Below are 19,384 nucleotides of genomic sequence, written 5' to 3'. Positions count from 1 at the left end.
GAGCACATTGAATGTGTTTTCCCATTACTTTCTGCCCTCCCTTGTTTTTCCTGAGAAGTCAGCTGCTAGTTTTATTAGGCTTCCCTTGTAGTTGATGGTAACTTTTTCTCTTGTGGCTTTCAAGATTTTCTCTTTGTCTCTAACTTCTACCTTTTTACTGTGATGTCTTTTTTTGATCTCTTTGTGTTTTTTTCCTTCTTGGAGTTCATTGAACTTTCTGGATGTATGGGTTGGTATTGGTGTTCTTCAATACATTTGAGACATTTCCTTTTTTTTTTCTTTTTTTTTTTTTTTGAGACGGAGTCTCGCTCTGTCGCCCGGGCTGGGGTGCAGTGGCTGGATCTCAGCTCACTGCAAGCTCCGCCTCCCGGGTTTACGCCGTTCTCCTGCCTCAGCCTCCTACAAGCGCCCACCACCTCTCCTGGCTAGTTTTTTGTATTTTTTAGTAGAGATGGAGTTTCACCATGTTAGCCAGGATGGTCTCGATCTCCTGACCTCATGATCCGCCCATCTCGGCCTCCCAAAGTGCTGGGATTACAGGCTTGAGCCACCGCGCCCGGCCGAGAAATTTTCAGTTATTGTTTCTTTGGATATTTTTCTGCCCGTGCTTCTCTCCTTTCCTCTGAAACTCTCATTATGCATTTGTTGGTATGCTGAATGGTGTGTGTAATGATGGCTCTGAGGTTCTGTTTAGTTTTGTTATTTTTCTTTGGATTATACAATCTTTATTGATCTATCTTTAAGTTTATTTTTTCTTCTGCTAGTTTATATCTACTGTTGAACCGCTCCACTGAATTTTTAATTTTGGGTCTTTTTTTAAAAAGCATCTATTTCTTTCTTTCTTTCTTTTTTTTTTTTTTTTTGAGATGGAGTTTTGCCCTTGTTGCCCAGGCTGGAGTGCAGTGGCACAATCTCAGCTCACTCCAACCTCTGCCTCCCACGTTCAAGCAATTCTCTTGCCTCAACCTCCCAAGTAGCTGGGATTACAAGCGCCCGCCACCATGCCTGGCTAATTTATGTATTTAGTAGAGACAGGGTTTCACCATGTTAGTCAGGCTGGTCTCGAACTCCTGACCTCAGGTGGTCCACCCACCTCAGCCTCCCAAAGTGCTGAGATTACAGGTATGCACCACTGCCTGACAAAATATCTATTTCTTTAGTGATATTCTCTGTTAGTGTGACATTATCATCATACCTTCCTTTACCTCTTTAATCATGGATTCTGTTAGTTCTTTGAACATTTGTGTCACTTTTGCAGTCTTTTTCTGTCACATTTGACATCTGATTACTTTTATAGGTAGTTTCTATTTTCTGCTTGCTTTTTCCAGTGTGTGCATCATACTTTGTATTTCTTTGTATGTCTTGTAATTTTTTTTGTTGAAAACTGGGCATTTTTGGTGTAGTAAATGAATAATGGCCTCTAGCACCTCTGAGAGCTTGTAATTGTTATTTACTTGTGACCGACTGGATTATTTTCATGAAGTCTGTTTTTGCTGCCTCCCATTCTTCCCTTGTGTTAAGCCTCTGATTCTTAGGGAGGCATAGCTTTGGGTATGTCCACAGTCATCCTGGGATGACAGTGATTTTGGCAGAGCTCCTATCCTGTCTTTCCCTGACAACACCGATTTATTTAGCTGTGAGATTTTCTGGCTCTTGACTCTATTGTTTTCAGTAATTCCCTGGGGCATAAATTGCTCTGTAGACTAATCTAATCAAAGTGGAGGTCTTTTGAAGGATTTGTTCTTAATGTCAGTGTCTGATATTTGTTCTGATCGCAAGAGGACTTCTCTCAGCTGTTTCTCCCCCTGGTTCTGTCCTCCAAGCTATGTGGCCTATAGTTTAGTCTGTATCATCTTGAACCTGTGGATCTTCTAAACTGCCTTTTCCTATAACCTTCACTGTTTCTGAGGGCCCCATTAGGCCTGAACTTCTCAATGCTCTATTAATGGGAAGAGTTTGGGAACTATTCATTTTACTGCCTGCTTCTCTTCCAGCCCGGCAACATCTTCCAGTCAGGTCTCTGGAGTAGGAACCACTGTACACGTCTGTGAGGGGCACCCCCACTTTAGGAGTCAGATGTTTATGGGGTGGGCAGTAGCATAAGGTCCTCTTAAGCAGCCTCTCCTGATATGGAACCACCATCTTGTGAGTGAGGACAAGGGTAATCGGACTCCCAGTATTCCCAGCAGACCTACACTCTTCCATGAGTGGGGGCTGAGTGAAGAAAGGGAGCTTCTGCCTCTTGACTACACTTGCCCAGAACTTAGCCTCAGCAATAGGTAAATGGGGAAGGATGAGACATTTTGATGTCCTGCCCTTCCTGGGAAAGGTAGCCCTTGACTGGGAGCTGGGAAAATAGGGAACCTCATGTTCTAGGCTGCAGCACTATTGGGAGGAGTAGTCTTGGCCTCGTTGAACTAACTGGTAGTGAGGAGAGAGGGAGTGGTCTTAGATCAAATACCATAGACGCTCACTTTTCTTACCTAGTTTTGGAGATTTGTCTTATATAGATGTTTCTGCATTTGGTGTATACCTTTAGGATCAATTCCAGGGGCTTCAAATTGTTGTTTTTAAAAATAATTTTTACGAATTTTACTAGGAAACAGATGCACATAACTCCTCATGCTGTCATTCCTGAAGTCAGACTTTGTTTCATTGTTTTTTTGGTTTTTTTTTTCTGTTTTTAATTTCACTGATTTCTGCTTCTTTATTTATTTTTATTTTATTTATTTATTTATTTATTTTTGAGACACAGTCTTGCTCTGTCGCCTGGGCTGGAGTGCAGTGGTGCAATCTTGGCTCACTGCAACTTCTGCCTCCTGGGTTCAAGTGATTCTCATGGCTCAGTCTCACGAATAGCTGGGACTACAGCCGTTTTTAAAATTTTCCTTGAGGACAGGTGCAGTGGCTCATGCCTGTATTCTCAGCACTTTGTGAGGCCAAGGCAGGCAGATCATTTGAGGCCAGGAGTTCGAGACCAGCCTGGGCAACATGGTAAAGCCCTGTATCTACTGAAAATACAAAAATTAGCTGGGCATGGTGGCACGCGCCTGTAGTGTCAGCCACTTGGGAAGCTGAGGTGGGAGAATCACCTGAGCCTGGGCAGTCAAAAGCTGCAATGAGCCACAATCGCATTACTGCACTCCAGACTGGGTGACAGAGCGAGACCCTGTTTCAACAACTAAAACAAAAATTTTCCTTGAGAATTCCTCTCTGATTCGTGATTTTTTCACTTGTGCTGTTTATAGGTTTTTATTTATTTATTTTTAATTTTTTGCAGAGACAAGTTCTTGGTATATTAACCAGGCTGGTGTCGAACTCCCAGCCTCAAGTGATCCTCTTGCCCTTGACCTCACAAATTTTGGGATTACAGGTGTGAGCCGCTGTGTCTGGCCTCACATGTGAGTTGTTTAGTTTTTAGGTGTTTGAAGATCTTTCTGTTATATTTCGTTTATTCATTTATATTTGAATCCATTATGGATGAAGAGCATATTCTATGATTTCAGTTCATTTTTTTTTTTGAGACGGAGTCGTGCACTGTCGCCTGGGCTGGAGTGCAGTGGTGTGATCTCGGCTCACCACAACCTCTGCCTCCTGGATCCTGCCTCAGCCTCTGGAACAGCTGGGATTACAGGTGTGCGCCACCACACCTGGCTAATTTTGTATTTTTAGTAGAGACAGGGTTTCTCCATGTTGGTCAGGCTGGTCTTTAACTCCCGACCTCAGATGATTTGCCCACCTCGTCCTCTCAAAGTGCTGAGATTACAGGCATAAGCCACTGCACCTGGCCTGATTTAAAAATTTTTTTAATTTATTGAGTTTTATTTTTATGGCCCAAGATACGGTTTATTGTATTTTTTGCTTTGTTGACACATAATAGAAATGTACATTTTCTTTTGTTGGGTGTAGTCGTTTGTAATGTTCTTTACATCCTGTTGGTTAATGTATTGTTGAGTTCATATATAACCTTGCTGATTTTTAGTTTAGGTCTATCAGTTGTTGAGAGAATTAAAGTCTCTACTTATAATTGTGCATTGTCTGTTTCTCTTTAAGTTCTGTAAGTTTTTGCTTTACGTATTTTACACCTCTGATTTTTGGTGCATACATATTTAGGATTGCTATGTTTTCTTTGTGGATTGAACCTTTTATCATTATGTAGTTCTCTGTCTCTGGTAATTTTCTTTGTTCTCAAGTCTTTCACGGCCCATGACAGTCTTGACTTTCCGAGCCCAATCTTCCTGCCTCAACCGCCCAAGTAGTTGGGACTACAGGTGCATGCCACCACACCCGGCTAATATTTGTATTTTTTTTGTAGAGACAGGGTTTTGCCACGTTACCCAGGCTGGTCTTGAACTCCTAAGCTCAAGTGATCTGCTCGCCTTGGCCTCCCAAAATGCTGGTCTTACAGGAGTGAGCCACGGCACCTGGCTTGAAGTCTGTTGTATCTGATATTAGTAGAGCACATGCTTTTTAAAAAATTGTTTGCATGATTTGTCTTTCTGTATCCTTTTTCTTTCAACTTGCCTGTATTGTTATATTAAAAGTGATTTTTTTTTTTTTTTTTTTTTTGGTGGATAGCATATAATAGGGTCATATTTTTAAAGTTCATGCTACCAGTTTCTATATACATATATATTTTTTTCTTTTTTTTTTTTTTGAGATGGAGTCTCACTCTGTCGCCCAGGCTGGAGTGCAGTGACGCTATCTCAGTCACTGCAACCTTTGCCTCCCAGGTTCAAGTGATTTTTCTGCCTCAGCCTCCTGAGTAGCTGGGGTGACAGGCACCCGCCACCATACCCGGCTAATTTTTTTTGTATTTTTAGTAGAGACGGGGTTTCACCATGTTAGCCAGGATGGTCTTGATCTCCTGACCTCGTGATCTGCCCACCTCAGCCTCCCAAAGTGCTGGGATTACAGGCATGAGCCACCGTGCCTGGCCACCAGTTTCTATATTTTAATTGGCTTGTTTAGGCTGCTTACACTTAACGTAATTATTGATAATATTAAGGCTTAAGGCTACCATTTAATTTTTTTGTTTTTTTCTTTTTTCTGTTTTTTTGTTTTTCCATCTGCTTTTTCTTGTCTTTCTATGGGTTACTTGAACTTTTTTTTAATATTACATTTTGATTTACCTATATTGTTTATGAGTGTTTTTTTTAGCTCTTTTAGTGGTTGATATATTTCATATATGTATATATGTGTGTATTATAGATACCTGTGTATGTTATCACACGTGCATATGTATACACATATACACATATACATGTATGTCATGTGTATCATGTTTATATGTATATATCATATATATGAATACATTTATCACAGTCTACTGGTATTACTATTTCACCATTTCAAGTGAAGTATAGAAGCATGTGTCCTTATATCCCTTTACCCATCCCTGTTTGTGATTTGGTTTACATATTTCCTCTACATGCATTTCTGTCCACATAAGACAGTGTTTGACAGTTATTTTTTCAACTGTGAAACATAATTGGTGATACGACTAAACAAAGTTTTTTATATTTACCCATATTTTTGCTTACTGTTTTTTAGTCCTTCCTGATGTTCCAGGTCCTGCTTTATTTTGTTTTTTTCTTGTTTTTCCCCTTTAGGAAATTTGCTCTAGCCATTCTTTTAGTGTAAATCTGCTGATCGCAAATCTATTTCCTTTATCTGAGAATGTCTTGATTTCTCTTTCATTCTTCAAGTATGTTTTTGTTGCCTGTAGCATTCGGGATTGATGATTCTTCTTTTTCAGCACTTGAAAAGTACTGTGCCACTTACTTCTGGCCTCCGTGTTTTCTGATAAGAAATCTACTGTCATTTGAATTACTTTCCCCTTATAGGTAAGAGGCCATTTTTCTGTGACTGCTTTCAAGATACTTTGTCTTTCATTTCCAGAAGTGTAATTATGATATACTTTGGCATGGATTTCTTTGAATTTAGCCTGTTTGGAGTTTGTTCAGCTTTTTGAATTTATAGGTTTATGTCTCCTGTTAAATCTGGGATGTTTTGGGATATTATTTATTCTGCATTTTCTCAACTCTGAAAAAATCTTCTTTCAGAACACCCATAATATGAATGTTAGATCTTTTGCTATAGGACCACAGGTTCCTGATTTGTTTTGTTTTGTTTTTGTTTTTGTTTTTTCCAGTCTGTTTTATCTCCGCATTTTTTTTTTTTTTTTTTTTTTTTTGAGACAAAGTCTCACCCTGTCACCCAGGCTGGAGTGCGGTGGTGCGATCTAGGCTCACTTCAACATCCGCCTTCTGGGTTCAAGTGATTTTCCTGCCTCAGCCGCCTCCTGAGTCGCTGGGATTACCAGCGCACGCCACCACCCCTGGCTAATTTTTTGTATCTTTAGTAGAGATAGGGTTTCACCATGTTGGCCAGGCTGTCCTCAAACTCCTGACCTCGTGATCCACCCGCCTTGGCCTCCCAAAGTGCTGAGATTACGGGCATGAGCCACCATGGCTGGCCTTTTCCCTGCTTTTTAGACTGGGTAATTTCTATTCATCTATCATAGATTTCAGTGGTTCTTTCCATTGTCCCCTCCATTTCATATTTGAGCCTACTCACTGAGCTTTTTATTTTCACTATTTTTCATTTATAAAAATTTTCATTTAATTTTTCTTGGTATCTTCTATTTCTTTGCTGAAACTTTGTTTCTTTGCGTAGGCGTTCTACTCTTTCATGTTTTTCAAGTGTGTTTTTATCATGGCTGCTTTACAGTGTTTGTCAGCTAAGGCTAACTTGCCTGTCATCTCAATGTTGGTTATCCATTGGTTGTCTTTTTTCATGTAGTTTCAAATCCTCCTGGCTCTTAGTATGATGAGTGGTTCTTTTAGTTGAAACATTTTGTGTATTGTGAGATTCTGAAGCTTATTTAAATGTTCTGTGTTAGCTGGCTTCTCTGACCCCACTCTGACAGTAGACAGGGATCACTGCCTGGCTACAGCTGGTGGATACAGAAGTCTAGACTCTCCACTCAGCCTTTCTTGACACTGAAGAAGGGGGCTTCTCATTGCTGCAGGGAAGGGTAGGAGTTCCGCCTCCCCCTAGGCTTTCCCCGATACCATCCTGGCTAGAAGGTTTTAGTTAGTGTGCCTTGTTACTGCGTTCTGCCTGACCTCTGCTGACACCTTGGCAGGAGTAGACTGGTATTCTCTCCACTGGGCAGTGGTGAAAGTCCTGACTCTGCATTCATCCTCCTCTGACACCACCCATTGGAAACAGGGAGGGATGCCTCCTCATTGCTCTGTGGGAGTGGAAGTCCAGGCTCCCCGCCGGGTCTTCACCGACACTGCCGAGGTGTTCTCATTACTACGCGGTGGGAATGAAATCTTCACTCCCTACTTGGCTTTCTTGTACCACCCTGGTGGAGGAGAAGGGGTTAGGGTGCCTTGTGATACATTGCTGAGGATAGATGTCTAGGCTTCCCTCTGCGCTTTTGTTCAAAGGGGTGTGGGTGAGGCTGCATTTTTTCTGTGGTAGTTGGTTAGAGCAGAGTTAGAGCTGTCGTTTTAGTTTCCTGTCTTGCTAGGTTCCCCTCTCCTGTTTTTTGTTTTGTTTTGTTTTTGGGTTGTTGTTGTTCTTTTGGCCCAGAGAGAACAGGCTTTTGTTTTGGCTTCTTTTGATCTGTACCTGTTGTTGTTTCCAGGTTGCTGGCTTCTTTAGCCTGTCTAGGGCATATGAGGCAAAAAGAAAACCCAGGAAGCTCGCCACTATGTTGTTCCTGGGTCCTAAGGTCCTGAGATAGTCTTCTGCTTTTAGAGTCTTTTTTTTTTTTTTCCTCAACCTCCGCCTCCCAGGTTCAAGCGCTTCTCCTGTCTTGGCCTCCCAAGTAGCTGGGACTATAGTCACGTGCCCCCATGCCCAGCTAATTTTTGTATTTTTAGTAGAGACGGGGTTTCATCATGTTGACCAGGAGGGTCTCAATCTCTTGACCTCGTGATCTGCCCGCCTTGGCCTCCCAAAGTGCTGGGATTACAGGCATGAGCCACCATGCCCAGCCTCTTTTAGAGTCTTTTCGTGCTATTTAAATGTATAACATTCAGGATTTTAAAAAATTATATTTGATTTTTTAGTCAATATATGAGTCAGAATTTTTTTATAAAGAAAAAAATGATAAAATTATATTTAATTGAAGGAGTAGGGGAATATATTTCTATTCCATCTTCCCAGAAGCAGAAAGTCTGTTTTGAAACTTTTTTCTTTGTTATTGAGACAGAATCTCACTCTGTCACCCAGGCTGGAGTGCAGTGGGACCATATTGGCTCACTGCAACCTCTGTCTCCTGGGTTCAGGCAATTCTCCTGCCTCAACCTCCTGAGTAGCTGGGATTACAGGTGCCCACTACCACACCCTGCTAATTTTTTTATATTTTTAGTAGAGACAGGGTTTCACCATGTTGGCCAGGCTGGTCTCGAACTCTGTACTTCAGGTGATCCACCTGCCTTGGCCTCCCAAAGTGCTGGAATTATGGGCGTGAGCCGCCGAACCCGGCCTATTTTGAAACTTCTAAAAATGTTAACTTTTTTTTTTTTTTTTCTGATTATAAAGGTAGATTTGGAACACACAAGAAAATTGAAAGAAGAAAATTAAAATTCGTCGGCACAGTGGCTTACACGTGTAATTCCAGCACTTTGGGAGACTAGGGTGGGTGGATTGCTTGAGCCCAGCAGTTTGAGACCAGCCTGGGCAACATGGTGAAACCCTGTTTCTACTAAACACATAAAAAATAGTGTACTGGCGTGCACCTGTAATCCCAGCTACTAGGCAGGCATGAGAATCGCCAAGATTGCGCCACTGCACTCCAGCCTGGGTAACAGAGCGAGACCCTGAGACCCTGTCTCAAAGAAAAAAACAAAAAGGAAATTAAAATTGCTCTAATCCTACCAGCCAGACGTAAGCACTATTAATAATTTAGGCTAGTTTCTTAGTATTTTTTAGAGACTGGGTCTCACTATATTGCCGAGGCTGGCACATTGAACTTGTGGGCTCAAGTGATTCGCTGGCCCCATCCTCCTGAGTAATTGGGACTCCTTAGTATTTTTATTTTTTTTATATATATATATTTTTTGAGACAGTGTCTTGCTCTGTCGCCCAGGCTGGAGTGCAGTGGTGCGATCCCGGCTCACTAAAAACACCACCTCCCGGGTTCACACCGTTCTCCTGCCTCAGCCTCCTGAGTAGCTGGGACTACAGGCGCCCGTCACCATGCCTGGCTAATTTTTTGTATTTTTAGTAGAGATGGGGTTTCACTGTGTTAGCCAGGATGGTCTTGATCTCTTGACCTCGTGATCCACCTGCCTTGGCCTTCCAAAGTGCTGGGATTGCAGGTGTGAGTCACCGCACCCAGTCTGGACTCCTTAGTATTTTTAATGTTAGAAAAAGTTGTGGGCCAGCCACAGTGGCTCATACCTGTAATACCAGCACTTTGGGAGGCCAAGGCGGGAGGATTACCTGAGCCTAGGAGTTCGAGACCAGCCTGGGCAACATCGGGAGACCCTGTCTCTACAAAAAAGTAAAAAAATATTAAGCCAGATGTGGTGGCATGAGCCTGTGGTTCCAGCTACTTGGGAGGCTGAGGTGGAAGGATCACTTGGGTCTGGGAAGTGGAGGCTGTAATGAGTTGTGATCGTACCACTGCACTGTAGCTTGGTTGACAGAGCAAGACCCTATCTCAAGGAAAAAAAAAAAAGTTTATGTTGTTTTTGTGTCTTCCCTTTTCTCCTAAAGTTTTTATTTATTTTATTTTATTTTATTTTTATTTTTTGAGATGGAATCTCGCTCTGTTACCTAGGCTGGAGTGCAGTGGCATGATCTTGGCTCGCTGCAACCCCTGCCTCCTGGGTTTAAGTGATTCTCGTGCCTGAGCTTCCCGAGTAGCTGGGATTACAGGCCTACGCCACCACACTCAGCTAATTTTTGTATTTTTAGTAGAGACAGGGTTTCGCCACGTTGGCCAGGCTGGTTTTGAACTCCTGACTTCAGGTGATCCACCTGCCTTGGCCTCCCAAAGTGCTGGGATTACAGGCGTGAGCCACTGTGCCCGGCCCTCCCAATGTTTTTAATATAAACAATTTCCCACATTGTTACACCTTACTTAGGTGTTTTAATGACTGTATAACAGTATGATATAATGAATATTTTACTAAATATAACTTTTTGAAAAATTCAGATTATTTCTTTGAGGTATATTACTACACAGAAATTACCGGATACTTAGTGCTAAACTGCTTTTCAATAGGTTATATCACTTTTTCTTTTTTTTGTTTTTTTTTGAGACGGAGTCTTATTCTGTCGCCAGGCTGTAGTGCAGTCGCATGATCTCTGCTCACGGCAACCTCCTCCTCTCAGGCTCAAGCGATTCTTCTGCCTCAGCCTCCCAAGGAGCTGGGACTACAGGCTCAAGCCATCACGCCCGGCTAATTTTTGTATTGTTAGTAGAGATGGGGTTTCACCATGTTGGCCAGGATGGTCTCAATCTCTTGACCTTATGATCCACCCACCTCGGCCTTCCAAAGTGCTGGAATTACAGGCATGAGTCACTGTGCCTGGCTGGTTATATCACTTTTAATACTACAACCAAACTTGAGAGACTTACCTTATTATACACAACTAACGTTGAACATTATTGCTGACTTGAGTATGTGTTGCTAATTTGACAGGCTAAATGTAATATTTAAATATTTTAATTTGCCTATCTGTGATTTCTGTGTGCTTTGATTTTTGCATTGATTTATGATGATAAATGTCTAATTCTTTTTTTTTTTTTTTTTTTTTTTTTTTTGAGACGGAGTCTTGCTCTGTCGCCCAGGCTGGAGTGCAGTGGCCGGATCTCGGCTCACTGCAAGCTCCGCCTCCCGGGTTCACGCCATTCTCCTGCCTCAGCCTCCTGAGTAGCTGGGACTACAGGCGCCCGCCACCTCGCCCGGCTAGTTTTTTGTATTTTTTAGTAGAGACGGGGTTTCCCCGTGTTTGGACTTTTTTTGGGGTTGATGTCATAAGTTGAGTATCTAAATTAATTTTTTTTTTCCAAACAGCAAATGTGTTTTTTCAGCACTATTCCATTGCCATGGTTCTCTGAACCTTTTGTAGTCATACATATTAGATACATTTTAGGGCTATCTTTGTTCTGATAATTGAACTCTATTCTTTTGATGCTTTGGCTAGTTGAAATTTTGGAAATTTTGTTAGAAAAAGCGGCTGCGCTTTAGGTAAAAGAAATGTTAACTAACCTGTTTTAATCTTGAATTACAGTAGTAGCTCATTTTGGGTGGCTACAGTGGAGCTTAAATACATCTTGGTAATGAAGTACTATATAATCTCAAAAGGAATGAGGTAGATCTACATGCACTGACATAAAATATATATTAAATGAGAGTAGAAAAATATGTTTTAAAACTGTATTATATTAGCATCTACTTTTATAAAAATTTTAAAAACTTAATTATTATTATTATTATTTTGGAGACAGAGTCTTACTCTATCCCCCAAGCTGGAGTGCAGTGGCGTGATCTTGGCTCACTGCAACCTCCAGCTTCTGGGTTCAAGCGATTCTTATGCCTCAGCCTCCTGAGTAGCTGAGATTACAGGTACACGCTACCACACCCAGCTAATTTTTATATTTTCAGTAGAGATGGGGTTTTACCTTGTTGGCCAGGCTGGTCTCGAACTCCTGACCTCAGGTGATCCACCCACCTCGACCTCCCAAAGTGCTGAGATTACAGGCATGAGCCACTGCACCCAGTCAATATTTATTATTATTATTATTTTGTTTTATTTATTTATTTTTGGGATGGAGTCTTGCACTGATGCCTGGACTGGAGTGCAATGGTACAATCTTGGCTTACTGCAACCTCCGCCTCCCGGATTCAAGTGATTCTTCTGCCTCAGCCTCCCAAGTAGCTGCGATTACAGGTGCCCGCCACCACGCCCAGCTAATTTTTTTGTATTTTTAGTAGAGATAGAGTTGCACCATGTTGGCCAGGCTGGTCTCGAACTCCTGACCTTGTGATCCGCATACCTTGGCCTCCCAAAGTGCTGGGATTACAGGCATGAGCCACTGTGCCCAGCCAATATTGATTATTTTTATAACACTTGAATTTTTTTTTTCTTTTTCTTTTTCTTTTTTTTTCCACAGAATCTCACTATCTTGCCCAGGCTAGCCTCAAACCCTGGGCTCAAGCAGTCTTTCTGCCCCAGCCTCCTGAGTAGCTGGGACTACAGGTGCATGCTCCTGTGCCAGGCTTGACATTTTTTGAAACAAGGAAGCTGTGTTACTCTTGTAATCACAAACAACAAATACAAATACAAACAAAAAATGAGCTTAACAGCTAAAACGTACATCTGGAAAGTAAATGGGTTTGAATATTTAAGAAAATTTAGAGAAAGATGAAGAATGACTTGCTGTACCAGAGAGGAATATACTACAGTATTGAAGCAGTCTAATTCTGGTGCCGATGAATAAAACTAAATAGATTAGTCTGGCTTACTCTTGTCTAGTCCAATATACTCTTACTATTTACCACTTAGAAGCTTCAGCAGATACTATCTTTGCTTTAAAATTATTGCTGTTATGTCTTTACCTCTATTTAAATTATGTAAGGCTCCTCATTTCTCTTATCCATTTTGCTTCTGGAACTTTCTGCTGCATGTATTCAAAGAGTAAAGACATTAATTTGAGAAAAATAATTATCTTCTCTTTTTTTTTTGAGATGGAGTTTTGCTCTGTCACCCAGACTGGAGTGTGGTGGTGGCACAATCTCAGCTTACTGCAACCTCCACCTCCTGGGTTCAAGCGATTCTCCTGCCTCACCCTCCTGAGAAGCTGGGATTACAGGCGCGCACTACCACACCTGGCTAATTTTTGTGTTTTTAGTAGAGACAGGGTTTCATTATGTTAGCCAGGCTGGTCTCGAACTCCTGACCTCATGATCTGCCCGCCTCGACCTCCCACAGTGCTGGCATTACAGGTATGAGCCACCGCGCCTGGCCAGCTATTGTTTTAAATATACACAGTAAGATCATGTTTTGTGATATAAATACAGAATAAAACTCCTAGTATTTCAAACCTTTTTGCAAGGAGTAGAAGAGCCAACTCTAACTGGATTAAGCAAAAAGAGAGAGAGAATTTACTGGCTATTTTAACTGTAGAGTCCAGGTAGTTTTAGCCACCTGCTTGACTGGATCAGGAACTCAGATAAAATTAAGAATTGGTTTCTCTCTGTCTTTCACTCTTTGGTAGGCTTTCTACTTTTGGTGACCGCCCTGCCCCAGACCCCCAGCACATTTCCCAGCAGTTTTAGGCTTACATTATTCTACCTTCTCTTTCCCAACAGTTTTTTTTTTTTTTTTTTTTTTTGAGACAGAGTCTCCCTTAGTCGCCCAGGCTGGAGTGCAGTGGGGCAATCTTGACTCACTGCAAGCTCTGCCTCCCGGATTCATGCCATTCTCTTGCCTCAGCCTCCCAAGTAGCTGGGAGTACAGGTGCCTGCCACCATGCCCGGCTAATTTTTTGTATTTTTAGTATAGATGGGTTTTCACCGTGTTAGCTGGGATGGTCTCCATCTCCTGACCTCGTGATCCACCCGCCTTGGCCTCCCAAAGTGCTGGGATTACAGTCATGCGCCCGGCCCCCAACAATTCTTATAAAAGTCCTGGAATTGAATGTCATTGGCCTGATTTGGGTCACACATCTATCTCTGAATCAGTCATTGCAGACTTGGGGATAGAATATGTTAACGGCTACAATGGATCACGTGTTTTACTCTTAGAGCTGGAGCAGAGGGAGCCAGCTCCATGTGGATTAAGGGCAAAGGAATAATTGGCATCTTTTTTTTTTTTTTTTTTTTTTTTTCCTTTGAGACAGAGTCTTGCTCTGTCGCCCAGGCAGGAGTGCAGTGGCGCGATTTCAGCTCACTGCAAGCTCCGCCTCCCGGGTTCACGCCATTCTCCTGCCTCAGCCTCCTGAGTAGCTGGTACTACGGGCGCCCGCCACCACACCCGGCTTATTTTTTTGTTTTTTTAGTGGAGACGGGGTTTTACCGTGTTAGCCAGGATGGTCTCCATCTCCTGACTTCGTGATCTGCCTGCCTGAGCCTCCCAAAGTGCTGGGATTACAGGCGTGAGCCACCACGCCCGGCCAAAACAGTGGAATCTTACAAAACTCTCTCTCATATAAAGAGATGGCTTCTTGAAGCCTTAACGAAGAGCATGGGCACTTTGGAACTAGGAGGGGACCAATTCTTGCCCTTCCTCACACATGCTAATTATAGTCTTGCTTGCTTTTTCCTCTTCCCAGAATGCATCACTAGAATATTCACACGGATCACCTTCTCATTTCTTCCAGGTTCTGTTCTAATGTCATCTCATCAGGCTTTCCTGACTTCCCTCTAAAATGGTACCACCCTCAGCCACTAAATGTCATTTTCTAACCCTGTAATTTGCTTTTTTCTCCATAGTGTGTGATATGTTGGTATATATTCTGTGTTCCTCCATGAGAACACAGAATTTATGTTTTTTTTTGTTTACTACCATATTCTAGGTACCGTATTCTTGACATATAGTAGGCATTCAGATATTTATCTGTCAAACAAAGCAATATATGAATATTAGAAAAATGAAAGGAACAGAGATAAGTGACTCTTAAGTATGGAGGAACTTTTTTTGGGGAGAAGGAGGATGGTGGTTGATACTGAGGGGTTAGTAAAATATTCCTATTATATTGCTACTATTCTTTTCACTAGAGGCTTCATATATTATATTTTATTATATTTTAGAATCTTTATTAGGTATACTATTAATTATTAGTTCAAGTGATTGATTTCATCCTGTTCATATGACTAAGAGCAACACTATTCAGTAGAAATACAATGCAAGCGGCTGGGTGCGGTGGGTCACACCTGTAATCCCAGCACTTTGGGAGGCTGAGGCGGGTGGATCATCAGGTCAGGAGTTCGAGACCAGCCTGACCAACATGGTGAAACCCCCCTCTCTACTGAAAATACAAAAAAATTAGCTGGGCATGGTGATGCGCGCCTGTAATCCAGCTACTCAGGAGGCTGAGGCAGGAGAATCACTTGAACCTGGGAGGCAGAGGTTGCAATGAGCTGAGATTGCACCACTGTACTCCAGCCTGGGTGACAGAGCGAGACTCTGTTTCAAAAAAGAAAAAATAAAAGAAAGAAATATAATGCAAGCTACAAATTTGTGCCACATAGGTAAGTTAAAATTTTTCTAGTGGCCCCAGAAAATAATGAAAAGAAACAAGCAAAATTAATTTTAATATTATATTTAACTCAAGATATCTAAAGTATCATTTCAACATACAGTCAATGTAAAAAATTTTTAAGATATATCACATTTTTGTAACACATGTTTGAAATCAGGTATATATTTCATAATTTACATCACATCTGAATTCGGACTAGCACCAAAAATCACATGTGGCCAGTGGCTACTGTATAAGATACCATCGTTTAGAGCATATATGCATCCATGTATTCATGTATTTGATAAATACAGACTAGTGCCAGAAACCATTCAAAAGGCTGGAATTCACAGGTGAAGAGGGCAGATGGGCTCTCTGATTTCATGGAGTTTATGTTTTACAGGGAAGAGACAAAAAAATAAGTAAACCATTTCCAAAGAGGTAAGTAGAAAGGAGGTTATTTATATGATGATTGATTTAAATAATATACCCAGACTAAAGTGTACCAATCTTAAGTATGTGTAGCTAGATGAATTTTTTTTTTTTTTAATATGGCAACCACTCAGATCACAAGTCTCCTTCCTGTTCATTAGTAAACAGTTTGAAATTAGAGTTTTTAAAGCGGGGAAGGGATGGGAGGAGAATGTAATATCTTTTCTACTTTTGATAGATATGGACAAGAGGAAATTGTTTTCTGGACTACTGGGCTAGTGGTCAGAGCACTGTTCCCTTTTGGGAAGAAGGAAATTGAGCTTGGAGGCAAATCTATCCTTTGCCTTTGATTCCCCCATTCTACTATGGTAATACATTTTTTAAAAGGCTCTGCTGCCCTCTAGTATCTAAAATGAACTTAAAAAGGTAAATTAGTTCTAGAACTATACCTAATGAAGAGGTCTACTGTTTTAGTAAGGGTTTTGTCAGTGACAGAGTTAACCACAATATTCCATTCTCTGAGTACACTGTAAGTTTTGCGATGGTTCGATGATATTTCTTTGCTCAATATAAATAATATTAGACTATTTGTGTTAATAGTTTTTTTATGAGTTAATTTGTACATTTCCTTTCAAATTGCAGTTTTAAAAATGGTATTAAGTGTAAAAAAAGAACATAAATTGTAGGCCAAATGTTTTATGTATGAATGATAATTATCATTTTATCTTTGCAGATTTTGAAAGACATAGCCAATCGATTCCATATGATGAGTGGCTCCAAAGTACATTTTGTGCCCGGCTGGGATTGTCATGGGTTGCCCATTGAAATAAAAGTATTATCAGAACTTGGTAGAGAAGCTCAGAATCTTTCAGCTATGGAAATTAGAGAGAAAGGTAAATAATCTCTGTTTCTGTTTTAAACTGGTATTTGTAAACACTTAGGGTCCTTGGAAAAGTCAGAGTTTTACCAAAGGAACGTTTTGTTTTTGTTTGGTTTGGTTATAATGAGATCTACTGGAAATGTCTTTCTGTCACAGAAAATTCAGATTTTATTTCATTGATTTTTGTAAGAACTTATATTTGGATATTGAAGGAAAGACTTTGTGAGCATTTCTAATTGCATTCTCAGTTTCTTAATGTTCATATTTTATAAAATTATTTTTTGGTATATTCTTTTTTTACTTTCCTCAAGGGGGCTTGTTGACTTATTTCAGGTGTTAAGCCACAATTAAATTCTAAAATACATATATTTTACATTAATCTCTTATTTGATCCTTTTTCTTCAGTCAACTGGGCCAGGGCGGACTCTCCTTTTCTTATATGTTGTACTATTGTACATTTGGATATAACTGTGAAGATTTTTTTACTTCCTTGTGAAACCTATTATCATTGGCTTACATTTGATATTCTGATTAATTTTTTGTGTATAATGAAATGAAAATTATCTGACCTTTTCTTAAATTAAGAAACAATAAGGAATAATTTTTCCAGTTTATTTTTTCCAGTGAAGTGATTGTATAAAGTCTGGAAAATACAGAAGACAGTAATAAAATTTTAACTTTTGCAATTTCAGTTAATTTTAGAATTTGTTGTAGGTATCTTCTGAACACTGTTGACCTTCAAATTATTTTTCTATTAAAAAATGTTATAGGCTGGGTGCAGTGGCTCATGCCTGTAATCCTAGCACTTTGGGAGGCTGAAGCAGGTGGATCACCTGAGGTCAGGAGTTTGAGACCATCCTGGCCAACATGGCAAAACCCCGTCTCTACTAAAAATACCAAATAATTAGCCAGGCGTGGTGATGCACTCCTGTAGTCCCAGCTACTAGGGAGGCTGAGGCACGAGAATTGGTTGAACCTAGGTGGCAGAGGTTGCAGTGAGCTGAGATCGCACCACTGCACTCCAGCCTGGGCAACAGAGTGAGACTCCATCTCAAAAATTTTTTTTTTATATTCTAAACTGTCTACAGCATTTGCATTTAGAGAGATACATGCTAAACCACGTTTAAGAATTCAAATTCGTTGGTTTTTAAAAGCTTTTTTTCTGTGTGTGTTTTTTTTTGTTTTTTAGCTAGATCATTTGCTAAAGCAGCCATTGAGAAACAGAAATCAGCATTTATTCGTTGGGGAATAATGGCAGATTGGAATAATTGCTACTATACATTTGATGGAAAGTATGAAGCCAAACAGTTGAGAACTTTTTACCAAATGTATGATAAGGTAAAGAAGTATTTTTTCTCTTTGAGTAGGTTGAAGTATGTGTTACAAAATTCTACCTTTAACTTCATATTTTTGTCGTTTATAGGGCTTGGTTTATCGATCTTACAAACCTGTGTTTTGGTCTCCCTCATCTAGGTATATATACATTTTTTGGTAATTGAAAGGGAGAAATTTGTGAGGCTTCGAAATATTTATGTTTAATGTTTTTAAACCTTAGGACTGCATTGGCTGAAGCAGAACTTGAGTATAATCCTGAGCATGTCAGTCGTTCAATATATGTAAAATTTCCTCTCTTGAAACCTTCTCCTAAATTGGCATCTCTTATAGGTAAGATTTATTCATAGCTTGAGTGTACTAAAGTTATAGAATTATCCCATTTGCTAACACATTTACAATTTTATCTTCACAGATGGTTCATCTCCTGTTAGTTTTTTGGTCTGGACCACACAACCTTGGACAATTCCAGCCAATGAAGCTGTTTGCTATATGCCTGAATCAAAGTGGGTATATTATTGCATTTTTTTAATACACAAATAGAATCTATTCCATCATTAACATTATTTTGAATTTATTTTATCCTCTTTATTATTTTAAAATTTAATGAATTATAACTTAGTTATTAGGTTCATATAGATTTTATTAACCTTTAGGTGATCCTTTTTAAGACCTTATCTGGCTTTTTGGGAAAATGAAGTAGAAGTATAAGTTACGAAGTGTTTTGAAAATAGTACAGTTTGATCTTGAAGTCAGTTTTTTCTTTTTTCTTTTTTGTGTTTTGAGACCGAGTTTCACCTTTTGTTGCCCAAACTGGAGTGCAATGGCGTGATCTTGGCTTACCACAACCTCTGCCTCCCGGGTTCAAGCAATTCTCCTGCCTCAGACTCCCGAGTAGCTGGGATTATGGGATTACAGGCATGCACCACCACGCCCAGCTAATTTTGTATTTTTAGTAGAGACAAGGTTTCTCTGTGTTGGTGAGGCTGGTCGCAAACTCCCAGCCTCAGGTGATCCGCCCGCCTCAGCCTCCCAAAGTGCTGGGATTATAGGCGTGAGCCACTGTGCCTGGCCTGAAGTCAGTTTTTTCTAAAATGATATTTAAAAATTCAAATGATATCTGTGGCTTTTCTTGTTTCATTAGTATTAATTCTCTCCTAAAATTTTATGTTAGGTATGCTGTTGTGAAATGTTCTAAGTCTGGAGACCTCTATGTACTGGCTGCAGATAAAGTAGAAACTGTTGCTTCTACTTTGGAAACAGCATTTGAGACTATTTCAACATTTTCAGGTGAAGATTTTTAGATATCTGACAACATAGTCATCAAAGTATTGGGCTGACTTGAATTTACTACTTTGCTGAACTGCCTATTGTGAATTGAAACAGATAAGGCCTCTACCTTTCTAGAATACATTTTACATTGATTACACTAAAGGAGAATATACATTATGCATGATAGGATTACAGAAAAATATGAATATTGATAAATGTACAACAGATAAAACAAGTTTCTGGCAGTATCC

At 40.3% G+C, this 19,384-nt stretch overlaps 1 protein-coding gene across 1 annotated transcript in view; it reads left to right on the top strand.

Moving 5' to 3' along the window:
- The window catches only part of IARS2 (isoleucyl-tRNA synthetase 2, mitochondrial), a 71,447-nt gene that overhangs the window by 7,569 nt on the left and 44,494 nt on the right, over positions 1–19,384 (top strand). Inside the window, exons 3-8 of the mRNA XM_037985551.2 lie at positions 16,383–16,542; positions 17,719–17,867; positions 17,953–18,002; positions 18,085–18,194; positions 18,277–18,367; positions 19,036–19,151. Coding sequence (XP_037841479.1) covers positions 16,383–16,542; positions 17,719–17,867; positions 17,953–18,002; positions 18,085–18,194; positions 18,277–18,367; positions 19,036–19,151 — 676 coding nt within the window. The remainder of the gene's footprint in view (positions 1–16,382; positions 16,543–17,718; positions 17,868–17,952; positions 18,003–18,084; positions 18,195–18,276; positions 18,368–19,035; positions 19,152–19,384) is intronic.

This window comes from Chlorocebus sabaeus, chromosome 25 (assembly GCF_047675955.1).
Source record: "Chlorocebus sabaeus isolate Y175 chromosome 25, mChlSab1.0.hap1, whole genome shotgun sequence".
Lineage (NCBI taxonomy): Eukaryota > Metazoa > Chordata > Mammalia > Primates > Cercopithecidae > Chlorocebus > Chlorocebus sabaeus.
This window is presented reverse-complemented; position numbering and strand designations above follow the sequence as displayed.